The sequence below is a fragment of the Temnothorax americanus genome, unplaced genomic scaffold (genome assembly GCF_048541705.1).
Source record: "Temnothorax americanus isolate GAGA-0224 unplaced genomic scaffold, ASM4854170v1 Scaffold25, whole genome shotgun sequence".
NCBI classification, from domain to species: Eukaryota; Metazoa; Arthropoda; class Insecta; order Hymenoptera; family Formicidae; genus Temnothorax; species Temnothorax americanus.
In genome coordinates, this window is record NW_027509391.1 from 3,048,991 (window position 1) to 3,075,714 (window position 26,724).

Genomic DNA, 26,724 nt, shown 5'->3' on the forward strand with positions numbered 1-26,724 from the left:
TTAAAATTTTTATTTTGCATGAAAAATAAGTCACAAAAAATCTGATATCCAAAAAATGTTATTCTGTACAATTTTATTTTAATTCTTTATCTTTTTCTATATTTCTTAATAATTTTAAAAATACATTTGAAAAATGTAATTAATGTAATAAATTTAAATAATTGATTTTTTAATGTTGGACAAGAAAGATCATAACACTCTAATCTTTATATACTTAATAATAAAATATTATATTTGCCAAATATAAAAATAATTTATGGCCTATAAATTTCAGGCGACTGGTATACCTCTGCGATACAAAGAACATTAGGTGTATTAATAAATAATACACCGACATAACGTATGTGCTTATGGGGGCATTCTCCCGTAAGCACAATAAATCGAAAAATAATTATGCTCCAGGATTAATTATTCAGCCTAGTCTGATCTAGTCTATCCATTTTAGGGCAACGGATCTGTGAGAAGTCGCATTTATCTATAGTACTATTATATGGATACAATACGTAAATATATCTAATATTGGTCTCGCAAATTCGTTACCCCATATACTACTATAAAAAATTCGTCACTCACCGAGCCGATACGCAACGGGCGGAGTAATTCGGCCACGTAGCTACGACGATACTGTAACAAAAACGAAAGATATAAATTAAAGAGGCGCTGAAAATGATTGATGTTTCAAAAGCTACACATAATTTTATGGGCATCTAATAATTTCTTTTTTTTTTCTAATTATTTTTAGTTTATCGAAATAAAACAGTTCGAATAAATGGTAAAAAAAACCTACTAATTTTATGCAGGTAAGAGATGATACTTACCCCAAGGTTGCTCCGCCGGTGCCCGATGTCTTCCTCAGACCTCCTCCTCCTCTCAGGCTGCTCGAGATGTCCAGTGTTCCCTCGATGCGAAGATGCTCCTTCCCGCTTGGATATTTTCTGTAACATATAAATAATCGAATCGATTAAATAATTGTTACGTGCATTGAACATCTTATTTGTTATTTAATTTAATATCTTGTTAAATTACTACTTCCGATCGGAATTCTATTTGAAAAGTTCCATAATATGTACCCTGAACACCTCGAGGTACTGAGCCCCTCCACCATCTGCAAGGTCGTACCCAGTGGGAGGGGATTTTATATCATGGCAAAAAAAGCCGTGTATTTTTCGGTAATCAAAAAATTAGTGTATCGAACGCGCGCGCGTATACTGCACATATAAATAAGGCGCCGCTTTTATAAGATAATTATCGCGTAAATACATCGCGATGGGAAGACAATTTCGCGCGACACTTTGTGGGCTTCCCGAAGTTAAAATTAGGAAAACGCTAATAATTACGATCACACGACAATGCGACGCGAGGAATCGCTTGTACGATCGGCGGTGATTTAAAGTCACATAGAACGAATGGTCTTTGAACGAATGGTGCTGCCGTGTTAACATACTCGTACGTACATGCAATTGCTTTTTCTGTTTTTCGGTGTTCTCAAACTGCTACTCTCTATCGTTATACCAAAGTCGTACCCGTTTGACGGTTTATCGCCGGCGAGAAACCATATGCGATAGCTTTTTTTTCGAAAATGAGCACCGAGTTTCGTATGCCAGCACGTTCGTCGTTGGTACGAAATATTTAATAATGTAAAACATATATCAAATATTTTATTTAATGTATTATAATTAATTACGGGGTAGCACACTGATCGCACGTGGCTCGCGATGCTACCTCTTCGCTCGAGCGTCGCCGTAAGAATGGCGCGGCAAAGTCGTAGCCTACCCGCCGCGCCGCGAATAAACAAAACAATTAAGTGCTCAAGCTGCGGCGTGAACTGATGTTAAATTACTACGTCACACGCAACGAAATATTTAAACTTACAAAACAAATAATAATGTACGCGGTGTGTGCGTTTAATACGTATGTATTTCAAAGTGAATTCGGTACGTTCATATGGATTTCCGTCGCGTATATTACTCTTCTATTTTATCAACTCGTTTACATCGCCTAAAGAAAAACGTTTTAAATTAATTTAAAAAATGCGTAAGATACGACTGAATAGTGCGTTTTAGAATATTCCATATAAGTCTCGTGTATTAAATTTTGTGTGAGCAGACAAATATTTACGCGTATATAACTCGACATCAATCAGAGTAATTGACACACTGAAAAATGTCTCTTGTCAATGCGAAACTCGATAGCGAGTCACAAAGTCGGTCAATTATGTGTACGATGTCACGTCGATGTTTTATCCCACTGATTTATTCACGCCCAGCCGAGTTCGATTCTCGACTTTGGTCCATGCCCTTTATTGCGGAGCTTCATCCATGCACGGAAGACGATAGCGCGCGGTAACGACTTTATTATATTAGGATTATTGAAGTGCACACGTTACGATATCGCATTTACATTACCCGAAGACATACAAACAACTCAATCGAGCGAGAGAGAATAAAAAAGTTCGCAAGAATAAGATTTCTATAGATTTGTAAATGCGATGACACGCGTAAATCTGTTCTTCTGATTCAGAAAGCACACATTATTTCGCATTTTACCACACGGTCTCTATTTCTTTATACGAGTACCTACTTTAAACAAAGAAATAGTTTTCATGAATAATACTCTAAAACTTGAAATAAAATCTAAGCATTTTGAAATATACAATGGACTTGACTCACACGGTACGCCCCTATTTAAATACTTGTGTTAATTAATGAACTATGAAGTTCGGTATTTTAAAATTTGGTTCGAGATAGATATTCGTCGCAAATCTTTGAAGGCACTTTTAGTTTTATATATATATATATATATATATATATATATACTTTATATACTAAATATAAATTTAGTCAATTCTTAACATTTTTCATAATTAATTTTGTTGATAATTGATATGCAGCATCAAGTCTCCCATACAAAAATCTCGTATTTTGACGAGTAATTTTTAAAAACTAACCGGTAAAAAATCGAAAAAATTCACACATTGCTGACATATTATTTATAAAAGAGCTTGTTTTAAATTTTATGCAATTCTTAACATTTTTTATTTTCCTTATAATTTCCTTAAAATCTGCCGTTTGTAATTAATTTGTGAATACTGTTATGATATAATTTTGACTTTAATTAATCTGCAAAATAATTTAAAAAAACCTTTTATAATTTTAGATAACGCATGAATATCGTGACTGTTTTTCTACGAATATTATTCTACGGTTTCGGTGTGTGTGTACTTGGGTCTTACATATTCCAACATTGTTTGCGATTAGACCTCGCTGCATTAAAGCACGACGAATATCGCCTATAATCCAAGCGTCTCGCTAATAAACCTCGTCACCCCATCGTCTGTCAATTCCCTTCCCATTCTTTTAGCGGTTATTGATTGTCGCGATTTGCATATACCGGGACGGTACAATCGCCGTCAAAACGTTATCTTAATTTCACTCTCCATGAACGAAATAAGAAAACAAGTGTATGAGATAAATTAATTATTATTTACAAAAAAGAAGAGAAATTTTAATCGTTTTCTCTTTTAGCGAGATTCTTGAGCTAAGGAATAAAGAAGAGGCAATTTTTGGGGGGAAAACGTCGCTCGCAGCCAAAGGTATAAACTTAATATAGATATCAGAAGTTAAATCTAATTTTGTCGACGCGCGAGTGTCTCGCGAACTTCGTTTGCGTATAATTTCCCGCGTATATCAATAACGCAACTCTCGAAGTTACCCCTTAACGAAGTACCCCTTACGTTTATTCAACCCCGTAGTATGCGTCAGCCGAGGCGTCAGCTCTACGCGTTTCTTCTCGACGAGACGTGACTGGCTGCTATTCCGTAAACGTCTCATCGAATCATGCTCGCACGCGATTTTCCATTGTCTCCGACGTACAGCACACACCCGTTCTTTCCCGACACCCTCTCTCGCTCGCGTTTCGTTTATTCGAACCCTCCGCGCGATAGATCGAAGGAAAAGCAAACGAAGCGGCCTCGTCGTTCTCGATGAATGATAAACGAAGTAGATCCTGACTTTCCACGCGGGATAATTACATCGTTTCGAACGCGCGCGCAGTCGCTTTCACGATATTGACCGAGAACGCTTGTACTCTATTGCTCCTTTTAATTAGTGCCCAGAAACATCGCGTTTGTGCACGCAGCTGGCGTATATTTTCAGGAATTCCAAATAGTTGTTGGCTTGCTTCAAAATGCGCTACATGGACACCGCGCACGTGCGCCGTACACGCCTGCAGCGATTCACCGGTGAATGAGCCCATATGCCGCGAAAGTCATCCTCGTGTAACGTGTTACAAAGGGAATGTCGGACAATGACGGATGAATCGCTACGCCGTGCTCTGCGAATAATGCCGTCCGTTCTGCAGCGCCGATCACGATGAGCGCGCCGTCCTTATGGACTGTAATTTTTTTTCCTTTCGTTCTTTTGTCCGTACTCTTTCACCCGAGGACTTACGTCGAGTGATTATATGCGCTGTCAATAATTAATAAACACGATATTTGCCGCGCGAATCTTATCCCGTCTTAAAAATCTAATGACACGTATCTCTTTAACACCAAAATTTTATATTAAATTATAACGTGCGAGCGAAATGAAATATCAGCGATATAAATTAATTTGTATATCCCTATCTATATATAGAAATAAAATGTTTTAATAATAATTCGTATTAATAAAATCATATGCAGCAGAAAAATTTTGTGGATCTTTACAAGTTTTTTCAAAAAAAAAAAGGGACGTTTTCTGAGCGTCATCAGAGAGCAACTTTCATTTCACCCAAGAAAATAGGGGAAATTCGATTCCCTCGGTTTTCGAGGCTCGCCAATATCTGCGACCCCTTTTCCTTTCTTTTCTTTTCTTTTCTTTTCCTTGGCATACTTTACCGCACAGTCGAGGAAACTTATTACCGGAAGCGGAGGGAGGTACGATGAGAACGGGGAAAATAGCTGAAGCGCGCGATATCTACGTATTGATTTCGTCCCGAGCTTTGAATCCGAATGCGCCGGAACTGGGGGAAACCAAAGTCGTCCAGGTTAAACCGAGGACTCCGGGCTACTTCAGTCAGACACTCGCCCATAAATTAAATTGTACTTCGCCACCCGGAAAGAGAAGCTACGCGAACGGGCCAATGCAATTAGCCCGAGTATAGCCCAACAATTATACGAGTTAGCGTCATTGTAACTACGTCTCCCGACAAACATCGTCAAAGGATGATCGATATTGTCCGCGCGAAGTGCTCCAATGAACGTCGCGCGATCTAATTACGACTTGTCATTTTCTACGGAACTTGATTATCGCGCGTACGCGTAAGTGCGTTGATCCCTTTTCTTGGAGGATAATCCGTAAAAATAGGACGGTATATATTGTATAATAATATATTCAGAGAATATATATATATATATATATATATATATATATATATATATCGAGGAGACGTTTGCTAAAAAATTTCCAGAATTTTTAAATTGCACGCTCTCCTGCATAACAAAAATAAGAGACGCGTCACTTGGACAACATGATGACGAATTGGCAAATATTTGCCGTTCTGCCGTTGTCTGGCGAAAATCGCGCGCCATTACATCAACTTGAATTCTCGTGCAAAAATGCATCCTGCGCGAGCATGAAGGACGGAAGACGAGAACAAGAGGAAAGACGTGAAAGACAAAGAATAAAATGAATGCCCCGGTGAGAGCGCCCGACGATGGTGGCACTGGATGAAAATGGAACTGCGGAAGCTCATGAACAAGGAGCAAAAAAATGGCAATTTTCAGCGGAGCTCTGTATCGTTTGTGCCAACATTTCCCAACTTGTATATAAAAGCAGAATCGCCGTCGCGAGCAAAATACTCGCTGGGCCAATAAAGGCGACTTTAGAAAAACCTACGCTAAAACGCAACCACACGTTTTAACAAGTTGCATCTCAAAGGTGCCGCGCCTTCGCGATGAACTAACTACCGGGAATACATTACTTTCTCTCGTACAGTATACAAAGAAATTAATATCGTAGCTTAGAAATATAAAAATCATGCTAAAATGAATTATTTCTGACAGACAAAAGAATTTGAAGATTTTGGGATATTTTATTATTGAAATAGGGAAGATAAAACTTTCGCGTGTGTGTGTGTGTGTGTGTGTGTGTGTGTGTGTGTGTGTGTGTGTGTGTGTGTGTGTGTGTGTGTGTGTGTGTGTGTGTGTGTGTGTGTGTGTGTGTGTGTGTGTGTGTGTGTGTGTGTGTGTGTGTGTGTGTGTGTGTGTGTGTGTGTGTGTGTGTGTGTGTGTGGGTGAGAGAGAGAGAGAGAAAGAGAGAGAGAGAGAAAGTTGAAAAATAAAACAAATCTAAATCAAGATCATATATTTCCCTAATAATAATATTCTAAAATTTTTTTTCCCAAAAGATAACAAGCTTTCCATATTTTAAAAAATATTGAAGATTTTCTAATAATAAATACAATTATACTAATTAAAAGTATTAATAAAATACAGTAATCACGTATATATATATCGTATCGCCAGGATTTATTTAAAAAAGCAGTCTTTTTATAATTGGAATTTTGTAAATTGCACGACCTAACGTTAACGACGGTTTCTCCGCGTCACGCGGCGATTTCTAGTCTCGGTTCTAGCAGGACCTCACACACTCTATACGTCTCATGGGTCAATCCTATGGGTTTCTCGGCCAACACCATCATGCGCACAGTGCCTTGAGGTCTGTGCCATTGCCTGATGGAGAACGCAGTGCGCAGCCGGTACAGGACGTTTCTGTCAAAACCCCCACCAGTCCTCCGAGCACGGGTACGTACAACCGCCACCGCCACCTCTACCACCAGCTCTCTCTCTCTCTCTCTCTCTCCTCCAGCACCACCTTTCCGCCGTCCACCACCATCGGCCCACCATCCACCATGGAAACCGGCTAGTGCGCATTCTGCCTTTCAGTCAGGCAAACGGTCTCAACCTGCCCGGATCGACGTAGGCAGGTGTCGGCAGAGAGCGATTCTATCAGTACTAGTCGTTGTTACCAGCCGCGTTCGCGTCGCGTCTCGGATTCTCCCGTGCATCGTGCATCGTGGATTCCCTGAGGTCGCCTCGAGGTCGTGGTGCCGTACCGAGAGGACAGGGTGACGAAGCGGAGCTCGGAGCACCGCGAGCGGGAGTGCCGTCGAGAGGGTCGCGTTGGCGGGGCCCGGCCGGGATTTATGGAACCACCCCATGGATAGTAACATGTCAACCGCCGCCTTCGTGCATCGGTATGAGAAAAAAGAATATTAGATCGATACGAGACGCGAGTCGCGTGTACACACGCACCGCCCAACGCCGGCACACGCATATACGAGAAGCGTCCGCGCTCCTCCCCGTTCCTATGTCGTCGTCCGGTTGGGGTTTCTCGCGGTTCCCTCGCGCGGCTTTCAAAAAGCTGCCTCGGTGTGGCCGATCGATGAGCTCGTTGCTATGTCGTGGCGCTGATAGAGGCGCATGGAGAGAGAGAGACCCGCTCCATGCAATTGCCGAAATACACATAAGGACACGAGTGTTGAAAAATCGCGTACGAACAAGGTTGGCAAACATAAATTAACATTGTTCGAAGTGTAAACATTAGTCGCATATGATTGACATAATTCTCCGACTAAACTCCAACGTTTCGAAAATCTAATCTTGCGCGCATGCAGCACGTATATTTACCGGAGAATTTCACGTTTAACGCGTACAGCTTGAGACCGAAGCCTTTATCGTAAAATTGTCGTTGCTCGTAAAATTGGCTGACGAGAAAATCGCTGCCTCGTTCGGTAACGACCGAGCGAATTGTGAAAAGACTTACATGCTTATGAAAGAGTCCGTAACAATGAGATTCGTTGCCTCATTAGAATTAGTGCGAGAAACAATCGGTATTCAAAACATCTCGGATTTATTCTCGCTCTCTATCGGGCTGTCTCGATAAATAATCACTCTCCCCGCAATTAATATCACAAAATAAAGAAGAAGCAAAAGCACTCTTTCTTCCTATAATTTTTTCATGTAAGATTCCAGCTTTACGGCAATTACGGCACGTTCTTCATTTAATAAATATCTACGCGCAACTATATATATATATATATATATATATATATATATATATATATATAGTTTATATCTGCGAGTTTTTTTTTTATGCGCGATAATTCCACTACGTTGTAGTGGAATAAATTACGCGCGTGAATCTTTATAACCAGTTCGCGGTACGTGTCGGTGGTAATGTTTTAGATCGAGGCACGACACAATTCTCCATCCGATCGCCGGAGCGCGGAAGATTCTCGAGAATCCAGTCGCCGTGTAATAGTATGCACTTGCACACAGGCAGCGCGGCAGAGGCTACTTAGACGGCATTCCATTAACCTGCATTTTCACAGAGGCGGGCGCGTCACCTGTTCGGTTTCCCCTGGTACACACGACGCGATGTCGAATCGGACCAGCCCGGTTTCCTTGAACCTGCGGATACCGCAGCCATTGACCGCGCGCGCGCGGCCAGCTCTCGCCTCGTCTCCGTGACGAAAGGCCCTAAGTGCGCGGCGTTCTCTCTCTTCCTCTCTTTTTCCTCTCTCTTTTTCTCTTTCTCTCCCTTCCTCTGTATCCATCCCCCACCTCGGCGATCTCTTTCTCATCTTGCCGGACACCACGCGGACGGATCCGCTTCTTTGACGATCTTGTACTAAAACGCTAATTACGCTTCTACCAAAACGCTAATTGCGTTTCTTTGGGCGATATCCTTCCAACGCGATATCTTTTTTTTTTTGTGACTTGTGACGGTAATAGAAATCTACGGACGTATCAATAATATTGAAATGTCCACGATTATTGATTACAATAATTCTGATTATCAGTCGTCTCAATATCAATTATCAAATTATCGATCTTCCAAAAGGTCCTTCTCTCACTTCAGGCTCGGACGATACCGCGATACCAATAAGAACGTGCTTCGCGCAGGCAGGAAAAACGCAAGTTAGCACACGCGCATGCGATATGCGAGGTGCAAGGCGAGCATCGGATGAGAAAAGAGACGGAGGTGCATACATATATCTCTCCGGGGCTGCGGGATATATTTTATCAACGTTGGCGATGCATAAATCCCTTTTTCCCTTCGCGCGACTACCAAGCCGGCTTAACTCACTCCGCATTAATTCCGGCCGCGTTACCCTCCTATCTTTCCGGCCCTCTGCCCCGCGCGCGCGGACGCATCGAAGTGCATCCCCATGTTCGGATCTCTAGGCGCGGCGCGACCGGCCGCGAACTCGTACAAAAGCGAGACGCCGAACGGCACGATCGATATATCTCCTTTTATCTCTCTTTCTCTCACTCTCTCGGCTAGGCACGTATATCCTGCGGCTATCGGATGACACGGTGTCGATGGACGAGGAAAGGAGCCTTACGGGTAGGACAACGAACGTTGCGCCTCGCGAAACGAACGGCCGTGATTGCGATCTCGGTTCGCGAATAATCCTCGGCAGATGTACGATCGGGATGGGAAAAAAAGGGGGGGAAAGGAAAAAAGAACGATCGGACACGTCCGAGCGAAATTGCGAAAGCGATTTGCGAGCGTGTGTAAATTACAGCACCGCTTCGAAGAATCGCCGCTCGTATAGTAGACAGACGTATCCAGTGGGTATTCGTGGACCTCCGTGGAGGTCTTCCCCGAACGTCTTCGGAATTATTCAGATTTATGACAAATATGTAAGAGAAGCGCCTTCTCACCGAACCATTTTATGCGAAAACTACTGGAAGAGTAAATGACGTTGGCGCGACGCTAAAAAAAAAAATAACATTCGCGGGCAAAGATTAAATAAAGCTTCGGCTGGGAAAAGTATATCGATAAGCAGGAACACCGCTTTCAGAAAATATATGTTTAAAGATTTTATTCTACCTCGTAGGGTGTAACTGTTTACAGCTTCCATTAACGTTAACTATAAAATAAACTCGGAACTTTATCTCCCCGAGCCTCGAAACGGGCTTTCCGCTTATGCGTCCTTTTTTCCACAGCCGATACTATCTCAATTATACAAGATTCGCTCCGCGATTCAGCGGAGAGACTGCTCTGCCGCAGTCCGAGATACATATATACGACGTCGAACTGGAGCAGCGAGCGCGCGAAATAAAGCACGCGGAAAAAGAGAATTTTCTCTCCCGCAACCGGTCGCACTCTCTAGTTCTAGTCCAGAGAGACAAACGGTGTGACACTTCGACATGCGAGAAAGAATAAGGTCACGGAGTCGCCGCGTGCTCGTGTTCGATCGCGTTAAAAGCGCATTCACTAAGGTGCTTCTGTTTCTCGACTCATTATACAACCGATCGTTTAACCGCCTCTGTATCCGCGACGACGGGACAAGAAGTTCGGTAACGGAGGATCGCAAAGTGAAACTCGCGTGCGCAAGGTTTCCTACGGGGTTACACGATCGTCCGCGCGCCGAGAAAACGAGGAGCTCTCCCGCTGTTCTCTCTCCCTTCCCCACGTTCGCGCCCGAAACTCGTTTCACCCGGTCGTCGAACGATATCGATTACACCGGCGTCGACGACTCGGGCGTTCACCGCTCACCCGGAAGAATCGACGGGCGGAAGTTCGTCCGCGAACTTCGCCCCTGAATCCGATAATTATCGCCGGCACGCGGCCCCGTTGCCTTCTTTCCCGTAATAGCTTCCGGTAACCGTATGGGGAACCTGCACGGTCGATATTCCTAAAACGCGGTTTGGGAAGTTATATATATATATATAGCACGGGATATTGAAAAGAGAAAGAAAGTTTTTGAGATATTTGCAAAAAATCAGATTGTCTTTTGCTTAGAAATTTACATTGAAAAAGTTACTTTTCGAAAAGTAACTTCGAAAAATTATTGCGACGCACAAAGTTACGTTCTCTTCCTGCAACGCTTCGCTTAACCCAGCACGCTAGGGCGATCGTCATCGGGCAAAGCCTGGAAGGATTAATGCCGGGACGATAACCCGCGGCAGGATCACGCTGGGCGTGTATCACTATTTGCGGCCGGCATGCCGACCGTCGCATCCTTGTTGCTCTTAGAACAATACTTATGCATTCGCCGCATCGTTGCAGAACGCGGAAGATCGATGGTACGGAAGGGATCCGTAAACACCGGAGCAGAGCGCGCGCCGTGCACGGGACGCATCTCGAGGTCTACGATCGTTTCGTAGAAACAACCGGCCCACAGCTAAAGAGTTTCCTGCCGCGACTCGTTTGACCGCGTAAAACTTCCCCGTATACGCGCGATATACGCCATACGGCCGTCGTCGTTTATCCGATCGCCAAATGAGGCTACTTACGTTTACCGACTTTTTAGCGAACGCTCGGAAAATTGATGACCGGGATTAGACGTGATATATATATATACACGCGGGATAACGATCAACTTCGCGATTCGATATACGTGAACGCCTTTTGGTATTTCTGCAACGGAATTTTGCACGGTATACGTCTTGACTGATTGTGAGAATTAAAGATTAAAGAGCGTTCTCCTTGATAAATACTAAGCCTCGAAATACCTTTTAATTTTTCGTGATTCTACCACTTTTTCATTAGCTGGCAAGGTTAAAAACATATAATTAGATTTAACGACTCGAAACATTTGCAGCACCTCGTGTTTTTGTTGCGCTCGCAACTCAACTAATCTCTTGACCGAGTAAAGTAGGTCTAACCGCGCATACGGTGCATATACGCGATGCATCTACCTATAGATTCGAGCGCGGCATTCAACTGGCTAGAGTAGAGTTAGAGAGCCGAGCCTACTTCTGGCGTTACCGGTCGCGGAGGTTTCTCGCGCGAACCCAAAAGACCGATCGATCGGGAGGAAGTCGCTCGAGAGAGAGAGAGAGGGAGAGAGAGAAGTAAAGAGCGCTCGTTCGAGCGCTCCGATTTTGCAACGATCCCGATCCAGCGTCGCACAATTTCTTCCTCCCGATTAACTTCCAGCCTGCTTTTCGAGGAATTATTAATGTTCGGCCTCGAGGCTGAAATGTTTCCTGTCCGCTCAAGTTTCTCGATCGTCCGCTCAGAAATGGTCCCTCCTCTCCAAAGCAATTCCGCTCTCTTCACGCTGATTTAAATATATACAAATCTTTTTTTTTTTCGTTCTATTCTGGCACGTAGCTGTAATTAGATCGTCGAGTGATAAGTACGCACTTAAAGTAAAAGCGAATAATTTCGCGATAAAATTTTACTGCCGGAATATCGCCCCGCAATTCTAGATTAACGATCGTGGTTATTAATGCGGTCGAGACACTTTTTATACTTTTTGACGTAGCCGGTGCACCGTGCGTTTATTAACGTTTTGGAATAACCGTTTTTCTCGTTGGAATGTTTAGCGTATCACTGTACGGCGAGTAATGATATATTATGTATAATACTTTTACTACCTGTCTTTAAACGTGCAACGTTTCGCTTTTACTTCTAAACAATATTTTGCTACATGCAAACGAAGAGGAAAGCTGACGTTCGGGAGAATTCTTCATCGAGGTTTTGTCAAAGTTACTTGACGTGTTAATTTTCTATCATCGGAAATAACCGCGGTTTTACCATAAGATGTAATACTATGTAAGCAAAATTATGTGGATGCGATTGTCTCTCTCGTGATTTCCTTTCACGTGAAAACCGTTTATTACGGTACTTGAAATTTGAAATGTAAATCAACGGGACGCACATCGCGTAATCACGCGTTTAGGTGCGGAGTCGTGTTTTTCTATGCTTTTATTCTTATGCTTGAAATTATTAGAAAATTATCATGCGAGAGACAGGCAGGTACTTCGTCGTTTTGTGCATTTAGCATATCTTATTTGTTTCTCACTCTCCTTTTGTTTTTTTGTTATCGCTTTCATAAATGTATCTAGGTACTTTTCCATCTAAATTGAAAACCGTCTGCAAAGTTCGACGTGCCGCGCGGTCACGTGTTGACGTTAAATTAGCATTCATCGATGCGACGAGACTACTCGGGTGTTTCGTTCGAGCCGAACGATGACAAAGGGAGAAGTGAGATTATGCACCGAGCGCGGCCATTACGCCGACAGCCTGTATACGATCGCGGTAATAACAGTACATTAGCGACGAACTTATGCATTAGGCAGGACGATAATGAGAGAGGCGCATGCAGAAGCGATGCAAAAAGTCTCTTTTCGTAATCGGCATCGCGAGATCCCGATACCTTAAATCGCGCCCTCGTGATATCGAAAACGGTCGAATTAATCCGACGACCGATAATCTCGACGCTTCTCAGTTCTTCCAAATTGGATTTGAGTTACGTGCCTAAATTAGAGTTACATAAATTAGCATCTCTTATTTGTTATCTTCAAATAAATTCGTATTCAATTAACCTGACTCAACGCGACATTGTTTATATTTAATTAAATGACCTATTTGCTATATTAAATGGTCGTAATTTTAATAATTGTGAATTTAAAATACACAACTCCATTTTTTAATACATTTCTATCATTTGTCGAGTAATGTAGTATAAAATTAGAAAGAATGATAATGAGAAAAAAGAAAGAGAGAAAGAAGAAAGAGAAAAAGAGTGAGAAAAGAGTGAGAGAAGAGAGAGAAAGACGAGACAGGCAACTTTCTTAATTCCGTGCGGTGAATTTAGGACGGGCGGCAACAAAGAAAAAGTGTCGCCCTACTCGTATCCCTTTAAGAAACAGCAAAAGAAAAGGAAAATGCGTATGATAATGCATTGAATGTATTAAAAATGCGATTTATTGTAACAAATCGAGAAAAATGGTAATAGTCTCAATATTATTTAATTTTATGCAACTCGCCTTCTTCGAAAGACTAAAAGCATTCGACTAGTAAAAGCCACGGTTTACTATATATATATATATATATATATATATATATATATATAATCACCGTTAATAAATTACGCTACTTTACCAGTGCCATTAGAGAATTAACGTTCGCGATATATTATATTGATATAATTACGCATCGTTGGATGCCGCGCCCTAATTGCACGCTTAATTCAATAATTGCCCGAAAGACGTAACACTGGGGGGCCCCCAAGGGGAGATTTTTGTTTACTGACCGACGCGGTCGCATCGCGCTGCCGCGGCGTGCGCACCATGAGAAATGTAGCGCATAATCGTTAACATGCCGTGGCGACTGCGCCATGCTATTCGATGCATCATTGTCCCGTCTTGTGGACGACCTCGGAACATACCTACATATCGGCGACACCAAAGTGGCTCTAAGCGTTCGGGTATCTCTAAATAATGGTAATTTTAAATGACGCACAGCGGAAAATTTTTTCGAGCCTGTAATTTCCACTTAAACGGCTGCGGTTTATTGATTATTACGAATATATTCGTGCTGCCGTCGTTATTCGCGCAATGTATGCGCAACAGCCACCGCTAATTTGCTTACAGTGTATCGTACTTACGGGACTTACCCGCGTGAGTAATAAGCGAGTATACCCTATCTCCGTGTATAGCTGCAGCTACTTGCGGAACAACTTTGTATCAACATCGCCGCGGTGAGAGCATCGAGCCATCGATCATAGCCGTCGATCGACGACGTAGCGATCGTCAGTCGTACCGTCACGTCGACGTTCGGCCTCGTATCCGGGAGACAAGGCGGATCCGCGTCGGAAAAAGGATTAATCGGTGACTCGCGATTTTCGTCGTCGCTCGTCGCGCGAGGGTATTCATCGAGGAAAGCGGCGAAAAAAAGTAAGTACCGGCCGCTGGAATTACCCCGAGCGAGCGTGCAACGCGAGATTAGCACCGCGCAATTTAATGCAAAAGCGTCGCAGTCAGCTTCGACGTGTGTATTTATGTAGGGTGATTCCGAAATTTTTCCGTCAAAACTTTGCAGACGAATTTCTTTTAGCTTCGTAATTCAATTTATTTTCTCAACAAAAATGTTGAAACATCAAGATCTATATAGTTATGAGAGATATAGTTTTAATGAATAAAGCTACAGGAATAAAAGTAAGCAAGAAAATGATGTCCAATTTCAAGTTAATTTTACGAGAATTTAATTTAGTTACTGATAGAATTTATTTGCAAAGTGATGAAAGAAAAGGAAAAATATTTTCATCCAGATAAAAAGAGGTGTATACCTATACTTGACAAGTCTGATGGCTTTTAATTTAACGTCACTCTGTTACGTATATCTACGCGTATCGGTTCCGCTAAACAAATGGACGAACGAACGAACGAAGGCCTGCACACTTCGTAAGTCATTATTAACTCACGTATAATTACGCGGCGAAGCGGAGGGGCGGGTTTCCATCGGATAGAGCGAACGGGGAAAAGCAAGGATTCGCGATTCATCCGGAGTGTGGTGGTATTTAAATTGGCTTAGTGCATGCACACACACACACACACACACACACACACACACACATCCGCATCGCCATTCGTCCTTTGAGGAACTCGCCGCGCGATTATCTCGGCCACTCTAGGCGGACAACCTTTGCTCATCGCACATCAGGGTCGTTATATCCAGGCGTAATATCGACATCCGTATCAAAAAGATATATATGTTGCACTTGGCATCCGTAAATTAATATCGACTTTAAGAAATAATCAATTCTTCATGTTACATTCCATACGTATATCGATTATATCAATATTAAAACGTGAAAATTAAACTCAAAAGCTTAATTATTAATTATATAGAAGCGTGTGAGAACCGAGCTGCAGATATTAAAGGTTCCGCTTATATAAATGTCACATGTCAGACACGTCAGATATGTCAAAGATAATGAAATACGCGGTTGGTAAAATATACACTTGAGGAATATTGTGCTAATGACGCTTGGAAAACGATCTGTACAAAATGTTAAAGAGTGAAAGGCAACGGGTGTCTAAGCTGAGCAGAAAAAAACCGGTCACGCTAAAAACCGTCGTCGTCGTCTTAAAGCGATTCGAAGCCACAATTACGCGCGCGGATGGCTACACGGTGTGATTTCCCATCATGTTTTACGCGGTCCCGCGACGGTAATGCCCGCCGTAATTCCGCGTATGGCGCGATTTCATGACAACGGCCCGGCCGTTTCGTATTTGAGAGTAATGAAAGTGCCAGTGAAAGTTGCGGCTCGCGAGGCGAATTGCGAGAGGCGACCGAATGCAAAATTTCTCTCGTGTTCGCGCCATTAGAGTACCTTAGGCGCGACGCACCTCTAAGCGCATCTCATAAGTCCGCGCGTTATACTCCGCGCTGACGAGACCTGTCTGTTTTCACCCAGGGGTTTCGACCCGCAGCAGTACGATTCCGCGGCCGATAACAGGCTCGAGAGTCGCTTTATTATTTTAAACGCACGTTCCGAGAGACGACTTCCTGGCTTCCGCTCGTAAATATCTCCGATTTTAGAAATTTATGCCACTGTCTTTCTCTTTCCGCGAAATATATAAATTGATACACTTTCGTACAGCGAGAGTCGCTCGCGCGCAATTGCGCAATTGCACAAACACCGGCGAATTTCTCGATATGCAACAATAATAATCGTACGCGCAACCGGATATTTTCTGGATGATTTACGGTCCGAGAAAGCGCAATAGTCGCTCGCCCAATAAGCGCGTGCAACATTGAGTTCAATTGAATTTTACAACGCTCTCGCGTCTCCTTCGCGGCCGCTCGGCTATTCGAAACGAAGAACGATCTCGCCTTGTTGATTTCTGCAACGCCATAAATCCCGCGGAAAATGAAAGAAAGCATAAAAGGCTTACGCAGCGGGTTTTAAAAGCGACGTGCCGTCGAACGGTGTTTCGGACCGAAAACTATACTTCACCCGTCCGTGCTCGAACGCACAGTTCTGCGTCGGTTTCCACACGTCGCCGGCACAATTCTGGGATTCTCGTTACGGCCCGTCTCGCCCCCGCGCTTCTTTGCCTCTCGAAATTTTTCCCCCGGTTGACTTGTGTAACGGACCATTGTCCGCGTCATTGTCCTCGCTTTTAAACCGAGGCACGAGGAGAATACGCACGGGGGACGGTTACCCGCGCGATGAACTCGTCGAGCGAAATTAATTTCACGCAACACATTTTATTCGAAGTTATTCCTCAAAGATCTCGCGACTCGCGCGGCATAACGACGCGGGAGAAATGCGTGCCTAACCTACGCGGAAATTTCCTCGGGGTGGCCTTGTGCACGCGCCAATGCCGACTATTGAGCGTGCATAACGCGGAACACGCACGCGATAGCGATCGACAAGCGCGAAGCAAATCGCGCGATGCGCGGAAGCATCTTAATTTTTAATTAATTTGTCAGCTTTTCATATCTCAAATTTTAATGATGTATATAGCAACGAGAGTTCTTTTTCTTCATTTCTCAATCTATATTTATCCGATTCTGTCGCGAATCGATTCGCATCGGTGCTCCACCATACGTCTAAGACCTAAGAGACCGTTCACGTAACAATCGGAACTGTTTTCACGTCGAATCGTTTACTTATGGGACTCGCGCCGTGCTGCATAAATGCTTCCAAATAGCGCTCGCGCTTGCACGAGAGCCTGGAAATGCCGCGATGGTCGCGTATACGCGCCATTCGGAACTTCAGGTGCGTGAGAAAACTCACGCCGTGCGGAGCGAGAGGCTCCGCACTGAAAGAAGAAAAGGAACATTGCATAATTAAGGATTGCGATGGCGGTTACGTCGCATCTAAACCCAGCATCGTAGAGACACACACTCTCACCCCCTTCTTTTTTCCCAGCCTCCTCCGATACTCTTACGCCCGTAATCGACGTACAGGGTGTATCAAAAAAAAACGAAAATGGAATAGTATCATGAATCTAGAATCGATTTTTTCTCAACGAGACTGCGAAAGACTATATCATCCGTCATTGTATATTTTTATCATTAAATTTCTGACAAAGTAAATCTCATTTGAAATTGAAGAACAAAAGATTCGCGTGTACTCCAGCTGTCTGAGGTTTCAAGTTGCCGCTCTTTTAATCGCTCTTGACTCGAATAATTGGCGCTTTCATATTTTCGCGAGAGACGATCGTGTTCAAAGTAGCAAGAGAATTTAAGATTATTAAGATTAAGATCGCGAGTTATGAGACAGCCCGTATGATGTAAGTGCGGCACGCGGGCGGGCACCTATACCTATATAGTCGGATAGGCGCGCGTATCTGCGATTATTTATCCGTATAGGTTGAACAAATACCACGGCGCGCGCGTCATGGGAAAGGTCGTTGAAAAATCGCAGGCTCGCGGCGCAGCAGCATTAGCGGAATAGAAACGTCGTTATCTCGCGAGACGATGCAACACGCGGGCTGAGCCTCGCCGCGCCGGGCGCGTCGATAACACCTTCGATCGTGGAGCCGGTCGGGCTCGACGATCCAGCCGAATGGTATTTGCGGCGGAGAGCCAATAACGATAAATTTACGATCGCGCGCGGGGCTACCTGCCAGCGAAAACTCGGTTAGCCCTTAGTCGCCGGACCCTCATCTCCCCCTGCCCGACCGTACATTGACTTGGATTCGTGTCCACTTGGAATTCTTCTTAGCTAATCTCAAACCAATTGCCAACGTAAAAAACTCACATTGATCATGTTATTATTATTAGCGATCCAAATAAAACTATCTCGCAAATTAATTCGCGACGGTAGAATCTTATTTTTTTTTTTTAATTCAAGTTATCTCCGATTCTATTCAAAATATAGATTTAGCAAATATTTGACGTTGAAAATTTAAAATATACGAAGAGATGAGACTCATGAGGCGGGAAAGATCGACTCCAAGTTTTGTTTCAGATATCAGGCGAGCCTCCATTTATCTCGAGACACTGCCGCGTACGTGTTCACGTATCACGCAAGTAAAACATTAAGAGCGCGCGTACGTGCGCTCGCGCGATCGAGCCGTGCGAAAAGTCTAATAACCGTCAAGGTAGAAAACGGGGTCGGCGATCCCCAGGAGTCACACGATCCGTTGAATTTACTGAAGCGAGGTGCAATGTTTCCGAAGTAATCAGCGTCGCTAAAGGTCAGCTCGCGTCTCTCTCGGGTAGCCGTTTATGATCCACGACGACGTGCAAACAGCCGCGTGTTCCCTTTTGCTCGTGAAAGCAGGTGCGCTCGCGTGTCGCGCGGGTCACTGGCTTCCGCGCGATACCATTAAGAAGCCATGATCGATCTATTTCTATTCTTTACGCGATATAAGAGTTGCACGATATATAATGCTTGATAAAAAACGTATCTCAAGTTCGTTCGCGGAGAAAGTAGGTGCAGAGGAAATCGATAAGTAAAGTAATATCATAATAGTCAAGAAGTCAAGGCAATAACAGGAAATATGATTCAATGCTATCTTTTTCTCGTCAATACCTTTGAAATCAAAGGTCTTTCAATTTATTTTTATCTTAGCAAAAAATTGATAAGTATATAATAATGATCTTCCATGTTGCAATTTAAATGTCAATAATAGTTACGTTATTTCGCCGTCTACTTTCGAAATACTTTCAAAATGACTAAAAAAATTCCACAATATGCAATTTACAAAATGTAATTTTTAATTAAAAAATGTAATTAGAATAAGAGTGAAAGGTGCATATTTTATGAGCTTGAAAAGAGTTAAGGAATGGGATCACTGATCTTGAAAATAAATCGGGAGTTCTCGACGTTGAATTGAATTCTTGCAAGCGATTGTATATGACTTACGCATACACCTGGCTATAGTCAACAGATATTGGCACACACGCGCGCGGGTAAGGTGCAGCATTACGTAATGTCGAGTTTACGAGCCCAGGCTTACGGATTATTCGAAGGCTTACATACATATGTATGTCTGTGTGTGTGTGTGTGTGTACTACCTGCCGTCCGAGGGACACGGATTAACGAATTGATGCCTGAAACTTTCCTTTCCTTATACCGCGCGGTGAAAACCTCGGTGGTAATGTTCGGACACATCGGCTATTAGGAAGAAAGAGAATTCTGGCTTTCGTTAATTGTGCGGCGCATTAACCCTTTTGGGACCCTGAATTTTTTCTCAATTACAGAATCCAAGACTCGCTAAGGGCATTATACGGTTTTAATTGGACGTGCTTATGCAACGCAAAAAAACAGTCTTCGCGAATCAGTTTTTCAGTTATGACCTTTTCAGAAACGTATTACGAAAAAGATTCTATTTGTGGGGCGCATTACGGCAAAGGTAATCCACTGAATTATAATTAGTCTTAGGTATATAGAATTATAACTCACGTTCGCTAAATAATATACGTTGGGTGGTACTTTTTATGGTTTACTACGCGCAATTTTCCTACGCGGGGAATAATTAGCCGGTTAGCCAACAAATGTAATGCAATGGGTTGCAGATTAGCGTTACTTTATCTTCTCGTAGAATGGTACACCGCCTTCGGGGACAGTGTCGCGCATAGTGCAATTTAGCGTTTATTCAAGCATGTCCCTCTCTTTCCGCGCGAATTTTCGACTTTCACCCGCAAAAACGTCCTCGCGGGTGAAAAGCTGCGATAGGATCGAAGTAATGATGCCGTGTAAGTTCCGCCAAACAATATAATGTTCATCCGCACCGCGGTTAAAGCGACTGTTAGAAAGCTTCACGACCGGACGATGCCACCGGATCCGGTAAACGATTCGAGTGAATCACTAATAAAAGTGATTGTTTAGTTCGACCTATAACTGGCCATATGTATTTAATTGTAATTATCACAACTAAAATCGAATTAAGCAATTATTTTTGTTAGTTATTATGCTGGCAAAGAAAAAAATTATTTTTTGTAAATTATTATATAATATTTACAATTGACAAGGGATAAACTTTTACATAAATTTATTTAAAAATCAGTCCATATTCAAAATAGTAATATAAAAAATATTGTTATAATTAATATTATACATACTTTGAAAGCTGTTCCTCTTTATTCATATAGCAAATCGTATAATTATACTGAGCCTCCTTATCGCAATAGTACGAAATAATTATAAAACCATTAAAACGTGTTTTGAGTGTTGAATGTGCGTGAAATTACGATTTACAGTTTAGGAGCTGTCCCAGGCACTGTTATTATCGTTTCTCGCGAGTTTTATGATCTGACTCTAGATTTTCTCGGTTCGTAATTTAGCGGAATGCTCGTCTGCAACGTGCTCAATTCGCTCGCAACGGATCGTGCCAAAGTCGGCTACGGGCTGCGCAAAAGGACAAGGCAATTAGCGCGAGAGAAAACGGGAGCAATCGCGCGCGCTTACGTTTACATGCCGTGAAAAAATGGAGATAAACCATTATACCTGCGCGTAATAATGCCATTGTATTCGAGCGTGTTCCGCGCGCACCCAGTACGGTTTTACTTTCGGAGTCAATTTCGAGCGTAATTAGACAGTTTCTGGGCGATTCTAAAAAACTGAATACGCCCCTCCTGGAATCGATCTCACGATTAATAACGGGCGTTATTATTTGTAGAGAAGTGTTCTCGGTCACGTATCGCGAGATTCCGTTTTGCGGGCAAGCACCGAACGCGGAGAAGTATGCCGGTCAGCTACGAAATTGCGATCGCCGACGGCTGAAAGGAGCGTTGCGGTCGTTCGCGAACATATAACAGATGTTCTTTTTTTTCTCAATACGCCGCACAATTAAGCCGCAGAATTACATGTTAATTTAAGCGACATGTGTCCGTCGCGTTGGCGAGCAAGTACCATATGCTGAACGAACCGACATGCAGAGAGGTGCATCGAAGGTGATATTATATTAATCCTTTACTCTACGACGTCGTAAAATGGTGCAACGCTTGTTGCGATACCCCGTGACAAATAACATGTTCTCGGGAAAATACGAGAGACCTGCACCGGCGCAGTTGTATCGTATATAATATACATATTTAAACATATATGCATTCAAACAGAACTTCGTGTCGAAAATATTTTCGTCCGCTTAAAAGTTTCCCAGCAAGTTCAGGGTTCTGCTTAACGATAATTTTATGGACAGTCCAGTATGGGAGCTATTTAATAGCGAAGATATGTAGTAAATTAAATCTCGAGCGAGGAAGGGAACGAGATAAAGGAGAATTAATTTTCTGCGTCGTAAAGTCAAACAATCTTATTGGATGATTAATGGTCTGTCGAATGAGAGATGTTTTGCGCTCGGTAGCCGGCGGTTAAATGTCGAAGAGATATCACTGCCGCTGATGGGTGTCGCTGACCCGCTGACACACATCGATCTCCTCGAAATGCACACGCGCCTCTTACGCCCGTGACTGTGTCTACCTGCCTGCGAATACGAACGAGCGCGCTTTACCGTCGCGAGTCAATGAACTTGCCCGGTTCCTTTCCACCTGAACTATTTTCCCGCCTTTTCGTATCGCGTGATATTACGTTTTAGTTTGTTAAAATTCGACCTGCATGCGAATTCACGGGGAAATAAAGAGGCTTTGCAGGTTCCTTCTTGAACGAGTAACCGCCGGTAAAAAGTAGGAAACTACCGGAGCTTATTAGTGGAGCTTACCCTTTGACTTGTTTTTCAAAGGGCTCGCGATGATGAGATTCGCTCTCGCTCGCCATATAGTTCGAGACCATCATTACGAGTACTCGCGATTTATAGCGCTCGCGACCAGATAAAAATCTGATAGTTATGGGAGTACGTATACGAAACGCCCGTAACGTCGTTCAGATATAACGATCGAGATAACGAGAAGATTTTAATTATCCGCGATAGGGCTCGCGGCATAAATTGATCCGCAGATACGATCTGCCGCGCGATTCCCCGCCGCGCTTTCGATCGTGTGAAAGTGAATCCTCCGTTTCGTAAGTCGAAAAGAAGTTAGCGATCTCTGCACTGATCAATCGCGTATAAATATAAATATATATTTGGCATTTCTCTATGCGATCTCGCTCTCGAAAAATATGTTTCAAACAAAGATTGATTATGATACTAATAAGCGTAATGAAATTCAAGATGACTACTTGATGATTATTTAAAAGAAAAGTTACACGAGTCTCGCACGATAATTGTTATTGCATTTTCTATTCAAAAGCCATGTAACGTGTGAGGTATTAATGTCATTCCAATTATAGCGGCAGAAAATATTTGAATTCCCGAGAAATAAAATCGTCATCAATGTCTCGTTGTCATTAACATAAAAAATTAATATCTTAATTAAATTATTTATGGAACACATAATCTTAGGTATCATAAACAAATATCGCTTAACAAAGTCATTTTTAAAATACTTGATATAAAGTACCTATTTTAACGTGTCTCATATATATAACTGATTAAGACTGATAATTTATAAAAAATTGATATGAAACGCTCTTCTGTTTCGTGAATAAAATATTTGTTCAGTTTTACATTATATTACTTGATATAAATCTCATATAATTGATTCAAACTGCTTTATATAAAATCAATATAAAAAGCTCTTCTGTTTCGTGAATCGTGATATAAAATATTTATTCAATCTGATATTACTTGCAAGTAATATAAAACAGAACACATAATAAACATGCACATGGATGGGCTATGAAAAAGTAAAAATAAAATAGACATATTATACATATGATAAAATAAATATAATTGATTCTTATTTTTTTTTTTGTAAAATAAATTTGTTAGTATATATACGATAGGGAGATAATTTTTGTCCCTCTCTGATTTATATTTATAAAATATACCTACATATATTGAAAAGATTTCTAAGTATTGCTTTGTTGAATCATTTGTACAATATTTAATCCTGCTAGAGATATAAAATGGTTGAAAATAAATTATTTTAAGGACCTCATCTTAAAATCTCATATTTGGGAGAAGGATGAGAGAGAAAATGAAGTAATATACTTACTAACTAGTGAATATCGGCTGTCTTTCCCTGTCATACTTATGTCAATTTATTTTTATTTCATTTATACACAATACATAAATATCTTGATCCAATCTGCATCGTCCATAAGAATTAATTATCATGAAGATACTTAAAAGCTTTGTATTATAAAAATGACACTACTTTATTTATTGTAGTTTTATTTCATATTTCCTTCTTACATCTTATGTTTCCTATTTCTAAATAATGATTTCAAAAATTTAACTACTTACATAATGTTCGAAACGTTAAAAAGTTAGTGTCTTAATTAAAAGTTAATAAAAAGTATTAAATAATAAATAAACACCTCTCTGAATATAAAATATTTGAAGCTGTTCCTAAATTACTAATATCAATATTTTAACGTATAGGTAGTAAACTTTGATACTACTATCGTACTTTATATTAAAATTGTCAAATTATTAATAATAGAATGTATCCTCATGGTATTCTCACGTTGCGTTGCCTGAAAAGACAAGAAGTGCAAAGGATTCTACCAGATTTAAAAGTAATACATCTGTCGTGCAAAAATCGCTTTCGCACGCACAATAAATAAACAAATAAATGCATCATCTCCAGGATTAAGTATCTATTTTATTCCAGCCCATTCCGTCTTAAGGTAATGAATCTATGATATTTTATATATTTTTAATGCACGTTCTGAACGTTTGATACATATGTACATATATTTGCGTACACATCTATATATATATATATCGTAGTTTTCATGGATCCATTATCTCAATTTATAAGATAAGCATTAACTATTCACTCACCAATATGAAGCGGCACGCGGCGGAGTTGTAACGCTACATCGACCTGCAACACACAAATACAAAGTCCAAATTAGTGCTCGAATGACATACAATTAACGCAAAAAAACCTAATAATTTTACACGAATTTCACGAATATACCATTCGTCTTTTAAAGGTAAGTACCAGGAATAAAAGATTATGTAATTTCCGCGGAGAAATCTTTTCTGTAAACTTTCGTAGAAAGTCACAAACAAAAGTTTTCCTTTTTATCACTTATACAAATTATTATTCAGGTGCGCTTGTACGAATCGTTCAAACAGGCGATTTACAAATAAACAAAAAAAGAAAATTAAACAATTAATTCCAAAGTGAAGTTAACGAGCAATATATAAATAATAATGATATTCACCACGGGGTTGCTCCGCCGTCGCCCGATGCCTCCCCAGGCCTCCTCCTCCTCTCAGATCCCACCATTTCGCACCAGCACAACGCAAATTCGACGTATATACGTTCGACGCGACACTCGCGAAAGAGAGGCTAATTACGATCGCGCGCGCTAATTAGCGAAGTAACGCGCGACACTTTACATACGCACTCCCGGCGTTAATTGACGCTCGAGCTTTACTACATCACAACGACTGCGCGGAAAGAGAGACACGATGATCCGCTCGACATCGACGATCGACGACGTTACGCGAAGTGGCGCGAAAACGCTATATACGGCGGGAAACGGGAAGCGGGACGGACTTCACGGAGAATCGCGGATCGCGGAGCCAACTTCACGCGCCACTCCGTTCTCCGTCTCTCGCGAAAAACGGGGATTGACGCGGGCGTCTCGGGAGACACACGATCTCGTCCGAGCATTCTTTCACCGTATACCACACACGAAAACTCGGATCTCGACTCGGATATACTTAACTACGCGTATACGGGGAGATACGCACGAATTGAGATTCGAGTCAGGGCGAAAGTACGGTTGTCGTGTCTCGCGCGCGACAGATACCGGCCGGCTATTTCCTCGCGAAATACTCATTTCGACGAGCCGCCGACGCACGAGTGCCGAGTCTACGCCACACGATTGTCAAATCCCGCGTGTCGAGTTCGCCACAAGTTGCACGCACCGTAACAGTCACCGTGAAACATCGCGTCGCGACGATCACCGGCGCGAGCTCGATCCGCTGCGTGCGTCCGCGACGGTCCGCCAATGAACAATCATGGCGTCCGTTTTCCAGTACTACGCGGTGTACCACGCGAGTCAGAGGGCAGCGCGACGCGATTTGAACCTCGATGTCACTCGCGCGACGTACGAGATATATCTCGATTGAATATAAATCGCGTAAATCCACGTGGAAATTGCACGCGGAAACTAACGCGCGTTGACGAGCGATCGACACTTTCACGCAGTTCTTCCTCGTTCGATTAACGTTGTCGTCGAAGGAGCAGCGAGGAAAAAGACGGCGCGGCGATCCATGAGTCGCTCTTCTCGCGTTATCTCGAGCGAAATACCTTCTCCGGGAAAACTCGCGCGATGTATATCTAAACGCGTAAATCCACACGAGAATTACAACGCGTTAAACGAGCAATCGACACCTCCGCGGCTCTTCCTCGCCCTCAACTCACGTCGTCGAAGGGGAGCAGCGATCGCGAGAGAAAGACGTACGGCGATTCGCGGGCCGCTTCTCGTATATCTCGAATGAAATACCTGCTCCGGGAAACAAGAACTACGTTGCGCGGCATCTGAGGAACCGAGGAGCTCGATAGTGCGGCGGTGGCATCGTTTAATTGCGAGGGAACGATCGCGCATATCCTCCCGTCAACTCCCGTGGCACTCGTTTCGGCGGCTCGAAAGGGAATGCGAGGCGAGGAATGCGAGGGACGGAACGTCCTCTGGCCCGGCGCGCCCCGCGCGGTGACGTCACGGCCCCACCTTGCCTGCGCGGCGCGGCCGGTTCAAAATTCCGAAAACTTTCAACGAACGATCAGAGATCGACGTATGCCGAATTTTCCATTGACTTTCGCAGGTTTAACTGGCCGTATTCTGCGTTCTGGCTCGATGGTGTCTGGTCGACGTCGCGTAGCTATTTCTCGAAACGCGAGTGTTGCATTTCTGTGCGAACAATTAGCGATCTCTGACCGATTAATTAACTCCCGCAATCAGTAATCGAGGGTATCGAGGCGACGGTGGCTGTTTAATCGGAGCAGGTAT

At 42.7% G+C, this 26,724-nt stretch overlaps 1 protein-coding gene and 1 long non-coding RNA gene across 9 annotated transcripts in view; one reads left to right on the top strand and one right to left on the bottom strand.

Moving 5' to 3' along the window:
- Positions 1–26,351, bottom strand: LOC143898935 (uncharacterized). 6 transcript variants are annotated; one of them, XR_013257332.1, is made up of 4 exons: positions 24,928–26,351; positions 24,539–24,581; positions 819–935; positions 2–624 (listed from the first exon to the last, which is right to left on the bottom strand). It is a non-coding gene; the product is annotated as an uncharacterized LOC143898935 (long non-coding RNA). The 6 variants fall into 6 exon arrangements; XR_013257335.1 differs by lacking the exons at positions 24,539–24,581; positions 24,928–26,351 and adding an exon at positions 7,295–7,497 and having other exon boundaries at positions 1–624; XR_013257336.1 differs by lacking the exons at positions 24,539–24,581; positions 24,928–26,351 and adding an exon at positions 1,685–1,740 and having other exon boundaries at positions 1–624.
- The window catches only part of LOC143898933 (uncharacterized), a 40,049-nt gene continuing 20,231 nt past the window's right edge, over positions 6,907–26,724 (top strand). For 2 of the 3 annotated variants that reach the window (XM_077408737.1, XM_077408738.1), the window contains exon 1: positions 6,907–7,236. In XM_077408737.1, coding sequence (XP_077264863.1) covers positions 7,199–7,236 — 38 coding nt within the window. In that variant the 5' untranslated portion in view covers positions 6,907–7,198. Of the gene's footprint in view, positions 7,237–14,372; positions 14,684–26,724 lie in introns of those variants that run through there. The other variant, XM_077408739.1, reaches the window with a different exon arrangement.